Source organism: Copadichromis virginalis, linkage group LG1 (assembly GCF_057382275.1).
Source record: "Copadichromis virginalis isolate Kocher_CV1m ecotype Utaka linkage group LG1, C_Virginalis_male_GT1.1, whole genome shotgun sequence".
Taxonomy (NCBI): Eukaryota; Metazoa; Chordata; class Actinopteri; order Cichliformes; family Cichlidae; genus Copadichromis; species Copadichromis virginalis.
In genome coordinates this window covers 31,317,145-31,333,090 of record NC_140618.1, presented here as the reverse complement: position 1 = coordinate 31,333,090, position 15,946 = coordinate 31,317,145, and the positions used below count along the sequence as shown (strand labels likewise).

The following is a 15,946-nucleotide window of genomic DNA, read 5'->3' as shown; positions in this document are numbered from 1 at the left end:
AACTTTGCTTTATGGATAGTTTTTTTTGTGCTGCAGTTGTTTAATGTCAACGATGTTCTTATTAACATTAAAACAATTAAAGTTTGATTTATGGTTTGTTTTGTTTTCCAAAGGGAGAAGGTGTTGGAGGCATTTTCTGTTCTCCACTCTTACACATTCAGTTCATCGCTGTATAAAATTGGGGAGAGATGGGTAAACATCTCCCGTGGAGTCTACAGATGCATCCTGGGGTGGCGGATGAGCTGAAACAGCTGGGAGCTGTGCACATCTGGCGCAGTAGCGCTGACATGTCAGAGGGAGATTCTGGAAATTCTGCACCTTTAATTCAGACTGCATTTTCGGTATTTGACATGAGGAGAGTGAGGCATGGCGCGAGCCTCCATGACGCCATAGTGCAGCTCCAGCTCCCTGCCTGAGCTAGCCTGCAGGTTTAGTTAGACAGAAAGGCTCACGTTAGTCCCAATTTGTTCAGAAGCAGCGTTAAACTTCCACTTCCTTCCAAATGATGCAAACTGACTTTTTTTTTAAGGACTAAGCATCCTTGCCTCATTAAAAAAGGATGAGACTCACCAACAGCTCTACAAATGTCTCTTTACTGTGAACCCTCCTCCCTAACTGATATTTACTAATGAAGCTGCAGTGAGAATGACTCTATATCTGCTCAGGTATCTCATTGGGCCCTTCATGTAGCCATCATCACTGCAACTTAGGGGACACCCCCACATGTCAGCGTAGCATGACAACAAGTCTGTTGCCTACACTCATAAGTACAGAGTGATGGAGGGAGAGGAAGCTCAGGGGACACAGCGAGCACTCAGGCATCGATGACGCATCGCCATCTCTCAATGGGGGTCTGCTACCCCTGATCAGAGGGGAGGCAGGACTCTTCTGTTGGCTGCCACAGGTCTACGGCAGGGGGAGGGGAGACTAATGGCTGCAGTGTCAGATAAAGGATGAAGGTGAAGGAAACGCTGAAAGGAACCAAGGCCTGTTTAAGCTCTGAATTTAACAAAAGCTTGAATAAACACATTTGCATCAGGAATAGAGTGTCATCCTCCTTTCATCATAACACGACCTGAAACACGGCTAGGAGTGCTAGCCTACAGGAGAAAGGATGTAAAATTCATGGAGCCGTCTTGCACAGCACTGCACAGCGACTGATGTTTTTAAACTGTGTAACCTGAAGTGTGTGACTGTGTAACCCCCTCCTCCCCCATTCATTTGTATGAAATTCACTTGTAACAGTTGCACCTCAAACAAGATGAGCTCTCAGAGCTTGGTGCATCCAAACAAGCTTTCAGGCTCTCCAGTGAAGTACTTGATTTGGTCACTAGGAGGCAAAATGTTAAAACATTATTCATGTGAGCTGAGGGGAACAGAGAAGAGACAGAGGGACAGAGAAAAGTCATGAAAGAGTATTTCGAGATTGAAGCCGGCAGGGCATGTGGAAGGATCAAATGTGAGTATTCGCATGCAAATGGGGGCGCAGCTCGAATTTATGCAAACTTCAAAACAAGCTAAAGATATGAACTGAAGGGCAAACAGCAGAGGAGAACATCTACTTCTTTTGTTTGCTAGCGCTGAGTGTAGATCTCTCTGCATTTTACACATGAAGTTGCAATTTTTGACAAGTGGGGATCTACTTAGACAAGCTAAAGATTCCAATCTGCAAAAAGCAAACAAACAAAAAACCCTAAATGTCTCTTTCATCCACAAATCTAATTCAAAACTTGAAAATAAAATATACGGTCCTCCCTGCATCGGCGAAAACTACACAAAAAGCAACTACATTGTGAAACTTGGACTAGTTTAAACTTCAATCACAGTCTTTTTGTATGGTACGCGCAAAGATTGCAATCGCATAAACAACTGCTTTGTCTAGGAATTCTACTTCAAAGTTAAAAACAGCAAAAAAACATGAGCCATTTCCCCTCCCAGCTCTAAGTGCCACCCACTGCAGTTATTGCACATCAACACTCAACTCATAAACTAATAATGTGTTTGAAAAGGGCTGGAAACTGTCAATAGATGGTTTGAGATGATAATTCCTCAAAGGGCACATCCTCTGCAGCGGACCAGTCGCTCCCCATGCGACAGTAAGATATAATTGTGGACGGCAAATATCAAAAATGCCAGGATAGAGTCATCACGCAATCATTAGTGGATGTATTTTTATAATTTGTGAGGAAAGCACGGGCCAGTCTGCCGGGAATTTGATAAAACCCTCAGCACTTGTTGACTCACACACTTAGTGAAAACATTTTGTGATTAGATCAGTCATTTCTTATCTAGTTATTGTACATGTGATCTGGATTTAATGTAATAAACCTCAGGAAACTTACAATTAGGAGGGGGTGGGAGAAAACAAACAACACTGGTACACATATGCAGACTTGTTAATTATTTTGTGAGGATGTAGTTTGTGAGGAGGCAAACAATTTCGCCGTAGCTTTATTTTCGCTGACAGTGCGTAATGACTCTGACGAGCACAGCTACTTAGAGCTTCCAGCGCCTCCAGAAAACAACAAGTCTGAATGTGGCAGCTTTACAAGGGACATTAAGAGCCACTTACTCAGACTGCATTACTCCGTGCAATTAGGTCCCCTCGAGTTCCATTTTTGGTATTTCAGCTCCAGTTGAACCACATCTGTTTGCAACTAGTTGACCTATATTGCACACGACTGTGGAATGTGCACAAAATTGGTTTAGGACTGCAGGCTGAGGTCCCGATTTTTGACCAAACCTCTGCAACTTTCAAAGCTTTTACCTAGCAAGGTGAAAATCTGTTTAAAAAGCTTCTCTTTGTTTATGCAGCATGCACACAAACCCGCTCGCTGTAAACTACTAGAGCCAGCTGTATCGATGTGGAGGACGAATCACTATAAATAACTGCCAAAATGCTATACATATGCTAACAGCTGACATTTTTCCATTCCAAACACCCACGAGTGGCAGCCATCAGTGGAGCTAGATTTAACTGCAGCTGGCAGTGTCAAGACGCAAAGATTATGGCCACTAATGAATATTAGCCAACTTGCAGCCGCTGGGTATTTAGATGCAGTTCACCCCATTGATTTCCCTGTTGGGTGAAGACAACTTTATCCCTGTGGCAAGTCCCTGGCTTATCTCGCCGACTGCAAGGCAGCCGGCAGACGGGGTGTTTTCCTGGCCGCGTTTCAGGATGATTCAAGCCTGGCAGGTGCGAGCGGGAATACCTGACTGCGGTAAACACAAAGGGGCAGCACGGAGCAGAAGGAGATGTCCAGCTGTGAAGGGGCAGCCATATAAGGGGACTATATTGAGTACAGCACAATTACCACAAAGCTCACTGTGTTGGATTATCATTATCACAGAGAGCAGGTGGCTGTGAAAGACAGTGAGAGGAAGGCCTCGAGAAAAAGGTGACAGATGGGTGTGGAAGAGTAGGCCTGCACACGCCGCAGCTCAGGAGGAGAGAGAGGAGACACCGAGGAGAAAGATACGACTTTACTAGAGTCTACTGAGATTCATTCATCAGAGCCGTCACCGCGAAACACAAATAGGTGCAGAAAATGAGATGATTTTAAACACGTTGCCATTGATTAACCATTTGCAGGCACAGATTGCACCTTTGAGAGGGGAAATTACTTTGATACAGTGTTTGTGGATGCGTCTATACATGCGCAAAATGTCAACGATTTGCAGAATAAAAATGAACAGTACCATGGAGACTGTTATTTCCTACATACATCAGATGAGAGTCGGGATAATAACCTGATGAATAATCAGGGAGCTGGAAAGCTTTCTTGGGGTAAGTGTGTCTGGATTAGCATTACTGTGACCAAGACAGATGTACGCAATCAGAACGGTAACAAAAGGAAAAGACTCCCTGTGATATTTATGGATTAAACAGAGATTAATTTCTTCAAAGCCGTGCTCAGGGCGGACCTCATGTACAAGGCCAGCTGCCTCTGTAATTCATCCCATTTATCTTCAAGTCAAAGAAAAGAAAGAAAAGATAAAAAGACTTGAGGCCATGTAAAGTAGGCAGACCCTTATCAATGGTGTCAAACACAAATACACAATGAGCTGCAGGTCATCATTATTTCTGACTTAATGTCCTCCAGTCGGCGGGGATGACACAGCTGGAGGTGCCACCGGTTGGACACTGCTATGCTAATTCATTAGCCACCTGCTTCGAGTAAGTGGGGGGGGGGGGGTTCACGCTTGATTAAATTTTCGCCATCTTCCTCGAGAGAAAGGGACGCTACGAGTCAGCAGTAAAGCAACGATTACAATGTAAAGGCTACGCGAACAACTTCTGATCTCTGCTGTATTAGGGTTTGTTTTCGCCTTCACTGCCCCCGTCGCTTTATTGTCTCTCATTTTCCACCTCGTTTTATTTAGATTACGCCGCTCAGAGAAAATGCGCCTCGTTTATGGTCTTGAAGTTGTCGTTGTTTTCGAGGACTGTGGCGAGGTTTTCACTAGCCCCGTGGGTTAGACTATGATTATTATGACCGTGCAAATGACGGCAAATTTAAGCTGTATTACATTTTCTCTAAAGATCAGAGGTAATGAAACAAAACTACCTCAAGAACTGGGATGTTAACGTTTTTTCCCTCTGCATTAGCTTCTATTTTTGGAGGCACTTTGTACTTTTCAGCAACTGTAGCCACTGTCCTTAAGTGTCTGCTTTAGTTGCTGCCTTGCACTCTAAAGCTCACGGGACTTCATGTTTGAAGCTCGTCTTTGGCTATGTTGCAGCTTCTCACTTTATACAGCATGTGGAGCTTATGTTTACCTAAAGCACCTTACATGTCCAAAGACAAAATATCCACAGCCTTGTAAAGGGCTCGGGTCAAGCAGCGAGGCATTTCTGTGACGCTAGATGTGGAATGGACTTTGTGCAAAGCAACCGTCAGATATACTTCTGTTCCCTTTGAGCCACCTCTGGTATAACAAGTTCCCAGTGGTATTATTTCTGTTTCCGTCACTCTTCACACTTTCACAGATGTGCACAGCTGTGAGAATTCAGACGTTCGCAAACAGGGAAAACTGTACAGACAACAGAAAACCCCAACTTTACAGCTCACGTTTTTCAAGCCTTTGCTGAAAGGGTGTTTTTGAAGAGATTATTTCTTTCATTGCTCTCTCTAAAAAAAAAATAAAAAATCCAGACATGAGACTGGAACTTTAATAAACTGCATGTACCTACTGCTGTACTTCATTAGGGATACTAAAGCAGTTTCAGGGAAAACAAGTCCAGCTCCAGCGGCTATGATTCATATGGAGGTTTAGCTGTTAAAGGCTAAGAAATAAACACAAGAATCACTGTGTCCGAATGCCACTGATGTTTCCAAATCTAGCCTGCCAGAGCAAAACCGATCAGACACGGTGAATTTCATTGCTTTCATTGAGTCATTGCTGCCTTTGATTGTTTTGTTGTTAAAAAAATCTCATCAATTCACAGCTTTTGTGTTTATTTCCTCAAGTACCAATTGATTTTATCTGCTTGAGGAAAATATCTTATTTGCACACTAGCAGCAGGTCTGGCATACCTGGATCCAGGATGATAAGCTGGGCGCTGGACTGGATGTTGCCCGCATCGTTTTCTGCCAGGCACTGGTAGAAGCCCTCGTCTGACTTGACCAGACCCAAAATCTGCAGGTTGTGGTCCTCCTACAAAGCAGGAAGGGAAAAAAAAAGAAAAAAAAAGAGTGAATTGGAATAACAAACATACACAGGTATCAATGCAAGCAGCAGTTCTAATCAATTTCCTACTCTTTCTCGTGACGCTCCGATGATGTAAACTCTCGCAATGACTTCTGGTGAAGGAAAGGTTGGAAGAAAAAAATAAAAAAGGCAGCACATCAGCACTGAATGAACTTACAATTATTTTGAAGTAATCGCTGGGAATGACGGCGTCTCCATTCTTGACCCATTTGACCGTGGGAGCCGGTGACCCCGACACGTCGCACTCAAAGATGATGTCCATGGACTCGTGGGCATAAATGTTGGCCGGCCGCTTCACGAACTGCGGGGAAACTGTGAAGTCCACACGAAAAAAGGAAAACTTACATTTAATGATTGAACCTTTTCTTTGTGAAATCTGTCAAAACTAACAAGGAACGTTAAACGTCGCTGAAAATGGCCTTTGCTGGAAAAGGAACAAGATGAAATTATTTCATGCTTCCCCTTAAACTCTCAGCCAAGAGAGAGTAGAAACAGTAAACAGTGTCATCCAGCAACAAGCTAATTATTTTCTGCACGGTTCACACAATTTTACCAGATGGCAACACTTAAGAGTTGTTGTTTTTTTTCTAATTTATTCAGGGATGGTTGAAAGGCAGCTACTTTGGTACTAGCGCAGTACTGTCAGCACACTACACCGGCTAAGCCGAACTCCCCTAGTCCTGCTAATGAGGGCCAGAGAGGAGTTATTTGATCTGCTGGGGCGATACAGTGCCTCATCAATCTGTCCTGGAACAAGGTCACCAGGAGCGCAGGGCCCGGGCCCCGTCCCCTCTCTATAATTGGACTGTACGTGTTGTGAGAAGAGGGCAAGACGGACTATGTGTGCACATGCGTATACGCTGCAGCTACACCCGTGCGTCCTCTGATAAGCATCGACCTCGTTGACCACAATTTAAATGACTGTATTGTTATTGTGTGGCTGCGTGTCATGATTTGCCATCAGCCTCCTGGGCGCGGTGATGGCTGGTTATTAGCATCTACTTTGCGACTATTCACAGGAGCTGATTGGATATTAGTTGCAGTGGGCGGATAAGGTCCTTTCTTTTTGTTCTTCTTTTTGGGCTTTAGTCAGCAGCAGGCTGTGAGGTCAAATCTTCATCTGCTTGATGTAACACGGGCTAATTTACTGTAACACACAAGTTAACAGATTAGCCTTCATACTGCTGGGGAAAGCATTTAGCGCTAGAAAGGCGTTCAAGACTCTTTGTAATTAAAACCAGAAAGGAAAAAAGAAAAAGAAAACCACACATTTCTTTAACAATAACGGCCTTATTGGAGCTACGGGACACATTGGGTTCTGTGTCGACTTTGTATTTCCCTGACCTTGAAATGCACTTTGCCCATCTGTTTGCTATTTCCATGCTCTACACACAGCACATGGAGCAAAGGCGGGGAGAGACACAACTCGACAGAAGCTGCACACAAAGCCACGGCTATCTAAAAACACAGAGCCAAAAGACGCGCAGGTCCGCCTTTCCTGCCTCCTTACCTTGTCTGGTACAATGCTGCAACTACAACTACATAAACTGATGCGGAATTATTACATCTGCCAAACATTTGAAGTTTCATTGATTTTCTTTTTTTTCAAACACATTTCCGCATCCCTCTCATTTATGTAAGGAGCGTATACTTCTAAGGTCAAAACAAAAATCGAGCTAAATGCTACTTTGGTAACAAACTCTGTTCAATGCTCGCATCACGTGGCCTTTAAAATGCTCATGGCCTCAAACGGTTTTTCAACTGCAACAAGTTCACGCGTGACACTTGGAGAATAAACCCTCCAGTTTAAGATGTGCAGTATTATCTCAAGTTCACCAATAAAGCACGGTGTGGAGTTTCTTTTCCAGGTTGATGCTGAAAATTATTTTAAAAGCAAACACAAAAAAAGTGCTCTGCTGTAGTCTGGTGCAGTATGAGCTCGGGTCAAACACAAAACAGGCACACAGAGCCACAGAATACTGAAACCTTCCTTCTGCTTTCTTAATGAGCATCTCGGTTTTCCGCGGGCCTCTGAGGTTATTATTGACTGTCTATTGACTATTGGCTGTCTTGCCAGTTTTTGACTGGCAAGACAGCCACATCATCCCGATCTGTGTGTGTCTGCGTGTGCACAAGAGTGTATCCACCTGTGTGTGTGTGTGTGTTTGCGTGTGTTCCCTGCAGGGAGGCGTGTGAGCTGTGAATAATGTGCTTCACAGTGTGGTGTCCCCTGGATATTTGCCTCTAGTATGCGCGCAGCACAGTCAGGTGGAATCCTTGGTTTGCTTTGGTGTGTCGGGGACACACGAGGCTGAGACACCACCGAGTCAGTGTGAGTCTGTGTTTGCGTGGAAGGCTGAATAATGTTTGGATAGGAATTTTTAAACATGCCAGGATACTTGTTTTGTCTCCTTATTACTTCTGCTATATGCTGTACATAACTGGGTTTGTGTCCTCCCCCGCTGGCGATGTGTGAGTGGGTCGATTTTGCTTTCTTTCTTGTGTGGGTGTGGGTGTGTGTGTCTAAGCACTTGCTTATGCATGCAAACATATGTTTCTGTACATCCAACGCTGTCTCAGCCTGTGCACACTCCCCACATTCATATGGGTGTTTGGTTCATATTGGAATGTCTGTATCAGTGTGTGTAGCAGAGCCTCCTATAAAGATTTGCTGGTGAGACAGGTTTTGATGGTGGCTGGTGCCCTGCAGCTCTCTTTATCTCTCCCTCTCTCTCTGTTACACTTTGTCTCCAGTTGTTTCCTGATTCTTGATCTTCCTTCCCTATCTCTCCATCTTTACCCCCCAACTCCCCTCCATCTGAGCAGACATGCACCATTTTCTCTAAATGGTGTTCTGACATTTGGAACCTTTTGGACTGAGGAAAGACTATAAATGTCTAAATACACCAATATAGCTAAGGGCTGGGTAAGGGAAATGTGTGTCAGTCCAACAGCAGGCCTGATGACCTTTAATTGGCAGCCTGTTTTTACAGTGGTACAATGTCTATATGGAAAATTCCCCGCGGTGCCTGTGTGGAGCAAAGGGTGTGTGTTTTGGGTGCGTTTTCTTTGTTTAACAGGTGGCTGTGCAACGATTTTGCAGCTCACCTATTTCTCATAAACGACACTCTCAACCAAAGCTGGATTTTTTGGTTAGAGGAGCTGACAAAAGATCCATGCGATCGGTCCAAATCCAGAGTGGTTCATAAACACGTTTTCCCGCAGTCTATGGCTCACAGACACACGCATATACAAACACACACAAATGCTAAATTCCACCAGCTGGAATATCTCTAAACAGGCTGCCCTGTTTTGGAGCATAAATACCACTCTGTAATGAAAGAGAAACCCAACAGAAACAGAAAAAACAACTAAAGGGAATGCAGACACTGGAAACAAATGGGAGAGGAAATAAACAGCTAGACAAATGTAAAAGGAGGGAAACCAACCAGAGGAAGTGCGATACGAGCTCTTCGGGGCTGGTATTATCTCTCGAGCCGGTAGCTTAGTAAAAGAAGCTTTAATGCAGACTTGCACCAACTCCAGTGAACTACTAAAAGAGGGCCACAAAAAGGTCATGTGCGTGTCTTGCTATGAGCTTGTTAAAACAAAACCCCACAGGATTCCTGAAGGGATTCTGGGGAGATAGCTTTACTTAAAGCTTCAGTAAACTGAACTGAGTCATAGAGAGGGAGAAAAACCTATTTGTACTGATACATATATCAAACACAAAGAACTAAAGAAAGTACTGTAGCTGCTTCCCGAGATGATGCAAAAGGTGAAATAAATCACTTTTCAGCATATATCCCATAAAATGTAAGCCACAGCAGTAAATATATTATGTCTTAAAGCGAAAGGATACAAAAATTCAAGACATTTTACCACTCTGATACCTTGGCCAGAGTCCAGTTAGCTTCCTGAAGTGAAAAAACAGTGTTGGGCAGTCTGGGTTTACTCTGAGGGCAAGTCAAGCTTGGACTGCACTAATTACCCCTCCTGCTCTTCCAAAGATAACAGCTTTACTCTTAATCCTGGCCAAAACAAACAGCTTCAGCAATAAGGCTGAAAGAGGGATGCTTGGTGCTTGCATTCCAAGTCAGCGAGCAGATAATAATGTCTTGTTAGAGGAAGAGTCATAGAGTAGGACTTCAATCTGTGGATTTTTCTGATATAACAACAACTGAGCGAAAGCGCAGGCACGAGTACGTCAATGAAATGCTAAAGCGGGGCTTGCAAACGTGGTGCATAGAGGAAGGAGTCTGCTCTGCCTTCATTTCAGAGCAATTCTCAGTAGAGCTCAAACAGATTGCTGTTGCTACTCAACCTTCAATTGGAAGTGCTCCGAGCGCATGGAAAACAAAATAGAGAACTAATTTGATGATTTACTCGCAATGCATATGCACGCTTTGCTTTAAACTGGGCTATTGTTGTCAGCTGTTACAGGAGAATCTCTGGCAATTGGGTGCATCAACCTTGGTCTGCTATGTTTTATGTAAATTTAATTACTGTCATGGCAATGATCTCAGTAGAAGAGCAAAAGGAAACAAATTTATTACGGAAAATATTTGTGTCGAGCTCATTTCTCAATGAAGGGAGGTCAATATGACTACATTTTTGGTTAGGACGACTTGAATAGATGCATTTTTTTAAGCTGGTTAATACATTTCTATTTTAAGAGCCAAATAAGCAACAAGTTAGACTACAAAAGCCACACCTAGCTATGGCTATGCTTCCTCCATACGCCCTCCAAGGGTCAGAGAAGTGGCTCCTGTATCCACACATGAGAAGCTAACACAATGGTTAAACTGGAAGGCGTACAATGGAGTCAGAAAGAGGATAAGATAACAGCTGCTATGAAAAAAAGAAAAAAGGAAAACGCGTTTGTGTTAGGGGTGTTTCCCTTTATTAGATTAGCATTCTTTAAATAGCTAAATGGAAAGTTTCTGTTTTATTTTGGACGAGTTGTAACTGCAAGTGGCTGCAGGGGCAGCAGGATGACTGTGTGCCAAAGCACCCAGCAGATTTGATCAAATTTATAACGTTCAATGCATCATTTAGAGAAAGCTATTCCTTGAAAAAAAAAATACTTTGAGCATACGTTGCCTTTGCTGGTGGGGAGTAGAAGGGCTCAATGGAACTGTGTTTTCTACCGAGCATTTACAGTTGTGACATACAGTCATATGAACATTAAAGTTTTCATAACCAAGTCCACTCCATGATTCACTATGTCCCCTAACGGTTTCTGTACGTATGACTTTATCAGACTTTCACATCATCGTGGAGGAATTTTGGCTCGCTCACCGTTACAACGCTGCTTCAGCTCATTGAGGGTTGAGGTAATTTGTTTATGCACAGATTGCATCACAGCATGCTGAACTCTGGGCCATTGCAACATCTCCACTCTTTCTTTTTCAGCAATTCTGTCGCAGATTTACTGCTGTGTTTGGGATCATCGTGCTTTTGCATGACCCGATTTGGGTGGAAGTTTTACAGCTGGCCTCACGTTTGAATACTTTGGTATACAGAGGTCATGGTTGACTCATTGACTGCAAGGTACCCAGGCCCTGTTGCTGCAAAAGAAGCCCAAATCGTCACCCCTCCCCCACCGTGCTGACGGTTTATAGGAGGCATTTGTGCCGAGATGAACACGGCACTGTGCATAACATCTTCACTTTGGTCTCATCTGTTCAAAAAACATTATTACAGAAGTCTTGTGGTTTGTTCACATGTAACTATACTCTTTTTGGAGAGAAAAGGCTTTCTGCTAACAACTCTAACAGTAGTCTCAGGAAATTTAATATTTAACATTCTAACTGAGGCCTGTAGAGTCTGAGATGGAGCTGTCTCTCTTTCACTCTCTTGCTCTCTTTTTTTTCCTGCACAGTCTGACCTTGGGGTGAATTTCCTGGGACATCCAGTTCTGGGAAGATTGTGGCACTGTGTAAACACACCTGAATGATCCAACCTGCCCAGACAATGAATTAATCACATGTATTTGATTAGCAGATCTGGCTGCTACAAACCTCTTTATTTAGCCCTGCCCATAAAAATTAAGTCTTGTGAAGCTTTTTTCACATTACCTTCAGTGACTTACTTAAAAAAAAAAAAAATTCCTTTTTATAATAAAAGGAGTAAATTGAGCACGTCTGTATGTTCGTTGCTATTTTTATCCATTTCTGTAACATGGTAAAAACATTCCAGAGTGCTCAGCCTTTGGGAAAGAGTCTTTTACAGGCCAGACCAATTAACTTGATAGCATGATGATACCATAAATGAGGGCCACTGACAAGAAGCCTCATAAAACTGGTAACATATACTGTACGTTTGTGGGGAAACTATTTTTGTCCTGCACAAAACACACACCCATATAGAAAGTCCAGGTCTGGGTGGTGCCCCCTGCAATGCAAGACCATAATGAAAAGCTACTGCCTCCTTTGGCTTCATTTATCCTCTTGCCAGTTCTAACAGAGGCTGAGATGTCAAACAAAATCATACTGAGCAGAGCACACACTCAAACAAACTCGCAGTTATCCCACAAACACATACAAGGGTGCTGACACTTGTTTCTGTGAAGGGTCCAATGATGTGATTCAAGTGGAAAGCTGAGCTAAACGTTACTGTAAACACTTGTTTAGAGGCTCGCATTTTTTAAAACTTCCTGTCTTGCTGGGAGTTGTACTGCTGTAAAAGTTCTCTAACTCGAATCCCCTTTAACTCACTGACACTTTGATTATATTTCATAAAAAGACAGATAGGGAGCACACTGCTCTCAGACAGCCATTGCTTATGTGTGACAGCTGCTGACAGTATCGCTTTGAAAGCTTCTTTTTGTATGTGGTGACAAATTGAAAAGACATATATTTGTTTATTTCCTTGCTTTGTCCACAGCTGTAAGATTTGCAGGATATGCAATAGATAGTGGTTTTTTTTTTACAGTTTTCTTAGTATAGAGTACCGTCTGTTGAATCATAAATGGACTACTGCTTGGTACAAGCTGGTGAAATTTTGTCTCAAGAAGCAAACAGCGCACAGTGCAATGTACACTTTTTACATTTGTTGGACCTCTACTGTAAAAGTATCGCAGGTAGAGGCTACTATTTCTCAGTGTAATCCCATGCTGAGACGTACACATACATGTATTAGAAACAAAACACTACATGAAAACACTTTTTTCACACACTCCTTTGGTACACTGATGAGCTTTACCCGCAGCAGGATGGAGTGAAATACAGTGTAAAATTACAGTGAAACCCAGATATCATCCAGCCACCGATGTCTCTCAGTTACATGGTGTTAACAGTGAACATTGGAGCTTTATGGCACAGAGGTATAAGCTATTACAGGCTTTGGCTACACAGACAGTACTTGGATTAACTAGAAACAGAATGAGGCCAGACGAGGCAGCATGTAAATACAATATCATTTCTGCGTAATGGCATGCTCAAACCAAGTAAGTGTTTATGGGCCTTTTTGCAACCCATATATTCTTCACTAACAACCGATGGGAAAACCGTATCTTTCCAAAGTGCAATCAAAAACTAAAAATCAATTAACACTAACAACATAAAGTCTTCTCCAGCACTCAAAGATTCTCAGTGGGGACACGGTTTGGACTCTGTGGTGGCCAGTACACGTGCTCCCTTAACTGCTCTTTCACAGTCTGAGCCCAGTGAATCCTGGCATTATGGTGTTGGAATATAGCCATCAGGGAGGAAAAAGAATCCATTGACAGAAAAACTATTGAGTTTATTCAGGTAGTCAGCTGACTTCATTTTTTGGGCACTTACTCTTGCAGAAAGTAAACCTGCAGCAACTCCAGATTATAACACTGCCCCTACAGGCTTGTACAGTAGATATGAGGCATGATGGCTGCATCAGTCCATCCACCTTTCTTCTTACCTGATACGCCCACCACTCTGAAACAGGGGAACTGTGGAGTCATCACATCACATCACCAGATTATCCTTCCATTGCAAAGTCCAATCTGTCTGCTCCTTTCTTTCCCAGATTACCTCACTGATAAGGCTACATAGGCTACACTCATCTTCACATTGCAAGTATGTAAATAGTCTCACTTTTATTGTTATAACATAGCTCTGAGTTCTGCTATAGATTTTGTATGATTTGTTTCCAGCATACTTAAGTGCTATCCAATCAAATGTTTTTTTTAGAATCACATTTCTTCCTCAGAAATGACGGCTGACCACCATCCACTGTTCCAGGTCTTAGTAATGCATTAGACAGTTCTTCACCTAATTTTAGCAGCTTCAGCATTCTTCTTAGTTGCTCTGTTTGCTTGATGTAGGCAGAGAATTTGGTGAAATGGCATCTTTTCCATGAACACTGGATGTGTCTTCCAATGTGGTTGTTTAGAAAAAAATGAAAAGCTACTCACTGCATCAGCTAAGATTAAATAACCAGTTACCAGCCAAAACATATTAATCACTGCAGTAATTATCCAATGGAAGTCTCTTATGTATTTGCTTATTTAAATCCACGCAGTGACTTTCATTTGCAGTATATTTTACCAGCAGATCCCACAGTTTTGCTTAGTTTTTTTTAACCTCATGCTCCTTTTAATTGTCATGTAAAGCTGAATTTAAATTGTGCCATTTCTGTTTCCTCCAAACTACAAAATAAAGCTTGTGCCCCATTTCAAATTGCATCCACTGTGTATAGGAGAGTCTCACATGAAAGCATATTCATATGGCCCAGTGAATTAGTGTTAACGATAACCTCGCTGAACACTGCAGAAAATAAACATCTAAGGACTAAAAATACTGGATGGGCAATCACATTCAAGGAGGGTTAAATTAAATTTAACAGTCCCCGACTCTCAAATAATTTCTGAACCTGCTATGCATTAGCTAGACAATGCACACAGGTGTGTGGAGCAAGTGCATACCTAATCTTTTCTTTGGCACCACTATGCAAAAAAATGTTGTGCATGAATCTGTATGCATCTCTAGTTTCACAGATGAGTGCCAGCTGCACTGCAAACCCTGAAGCATTCTGCAGGCGAAACCCAACAGTCCTTTACCATATCAAATCCCCGTCTGGCTGTCTGGATCCCCTCTCCAGCACAAACTGTCCAGTGTTTATGAAAAGCCACTGGCCGCGTAAACACACAATTTCCTCTTGTTACTGCAGCTGAAGAGGCCCTAAGGTAATTTAGAAGGAGTCAGTCATAGGAAAAATTGTTTTGTTGTTAGTATAGATTCATAGCACATTGATCCGAGTGTCTTTTACAAGCGCAACTACTTATTGAGGGAAACAATTGACCTTTCCGGGGTCACTTCTGTTGTCAAGGAAGCAAATCAATGCCACAATCTGGTTTCTTTATGAATCTGGACGAAGCAAACGCAATTAGCCCCGTGAGTCAACAGCACTGGAACTAATCCAACTGCTTTATTCTATTATAGTGACGCATGTTTTTCAACAATATTTCAAGCCGGCTGATCAATCTTCTCCAGTCCTGTCACCGTGGAAGTGGAGGCCAGCGGTGGGGGGGCGGGGGGGGGGGGGGGGGGGGGGGGCGGGAGTTGAGCTGAAAACATGAAGGATTTCAGAGGGAATTCGCTGGACAGACTTGAGGACAGAAAAACGAGTGAAGTCAGATGTCCTCCTGTGACCTGATCCGGTTTTCCATTACTGTCTCCTTTAATCACAGTAAGCGACGGGAAGTGATGAAAGAGTGGTGGATGGTGGGGGTGATGAAGAGATGAAGGGATTTGGGGAAGAAAGGGTTGGGAGTCGTGGCACGATTGGGGCTGTGTGTGAAATGCAATGAACCTTCAGAACGAGCCTCGGGCTGTTTCCCCCATTTTAAAGTTATTTCACACCAAATCCTGTTGACTCGCCTCGTCGGGGAAAAGCATACAAATACACATGGGCTATGTGGGATTCACGTGCATTATTCTAACCAACATAAACTCTGATTACAGAGCGGATTCTCGGGTAGTTTCAACAACGGATGCGATCCTCTGAAAAATAATAACATAAAGACACAGATAAAGATAAATTGTATTACATACTGCTTCTGTGTTCTATTCCAGCTAGTCCTTCCTAATTCTAGTGTCTGGTACGCACCTCAAATACTTCTGTTATTCCTCTGACGAGATGAATGACATGAGGAGAAAGAAAAAAACACAGCAGATATCGACGGATACGAACGCTTCCGTGGCAAATATTCACTGCCAACACTGCCTATGTGTGTCTGCAAGAGCATATC

At 43.0% G+C, this 15,946-nt stretch overlaps 1 protein-coding gene and 1 long non-coding RNA gene across 5 annotated transcripts in view; one reads left to right on the top strand and one right to left on the bottom strand.

Moving 5' to 3' along the window:
* Positions 1 to 15,946, bottom strand: part of neo1a (neogenin 1a) — a 156,233-nt gene that overhangs the window by 41,113 nt on the left and 99,174 nt on the right. For all 4 annotated transcript variants that reach the window (XM_085459301.1, XM_085459317.1, XM_085459326.1 and 1 more), the window contains exons 6-7: positions 5,873 to 6,027; positions 5,541 to 5,661 (exon numbers count right to left, since the gene is read on the bottom strand). In XM_085459301.1, the coding sequence (XP_085315427.1) occupies positions 5,541 to 5,661; positions 5,873 to 6,027 (276 nt within the window). The remainder of the gene's footprint in view (positions 1 to 5,540; positions 5,662 to 5,872; positions 6,028 to 15,946) is intronic.
* LOC146719043 (uncharacterized) overlaps positions 1 to 15,946 on the top strand; it is a 79,901-nt gene that overhangs the window by 39,943 nt on the left and 24,012 nt on the right. The window lies entirely within an intron of this gene.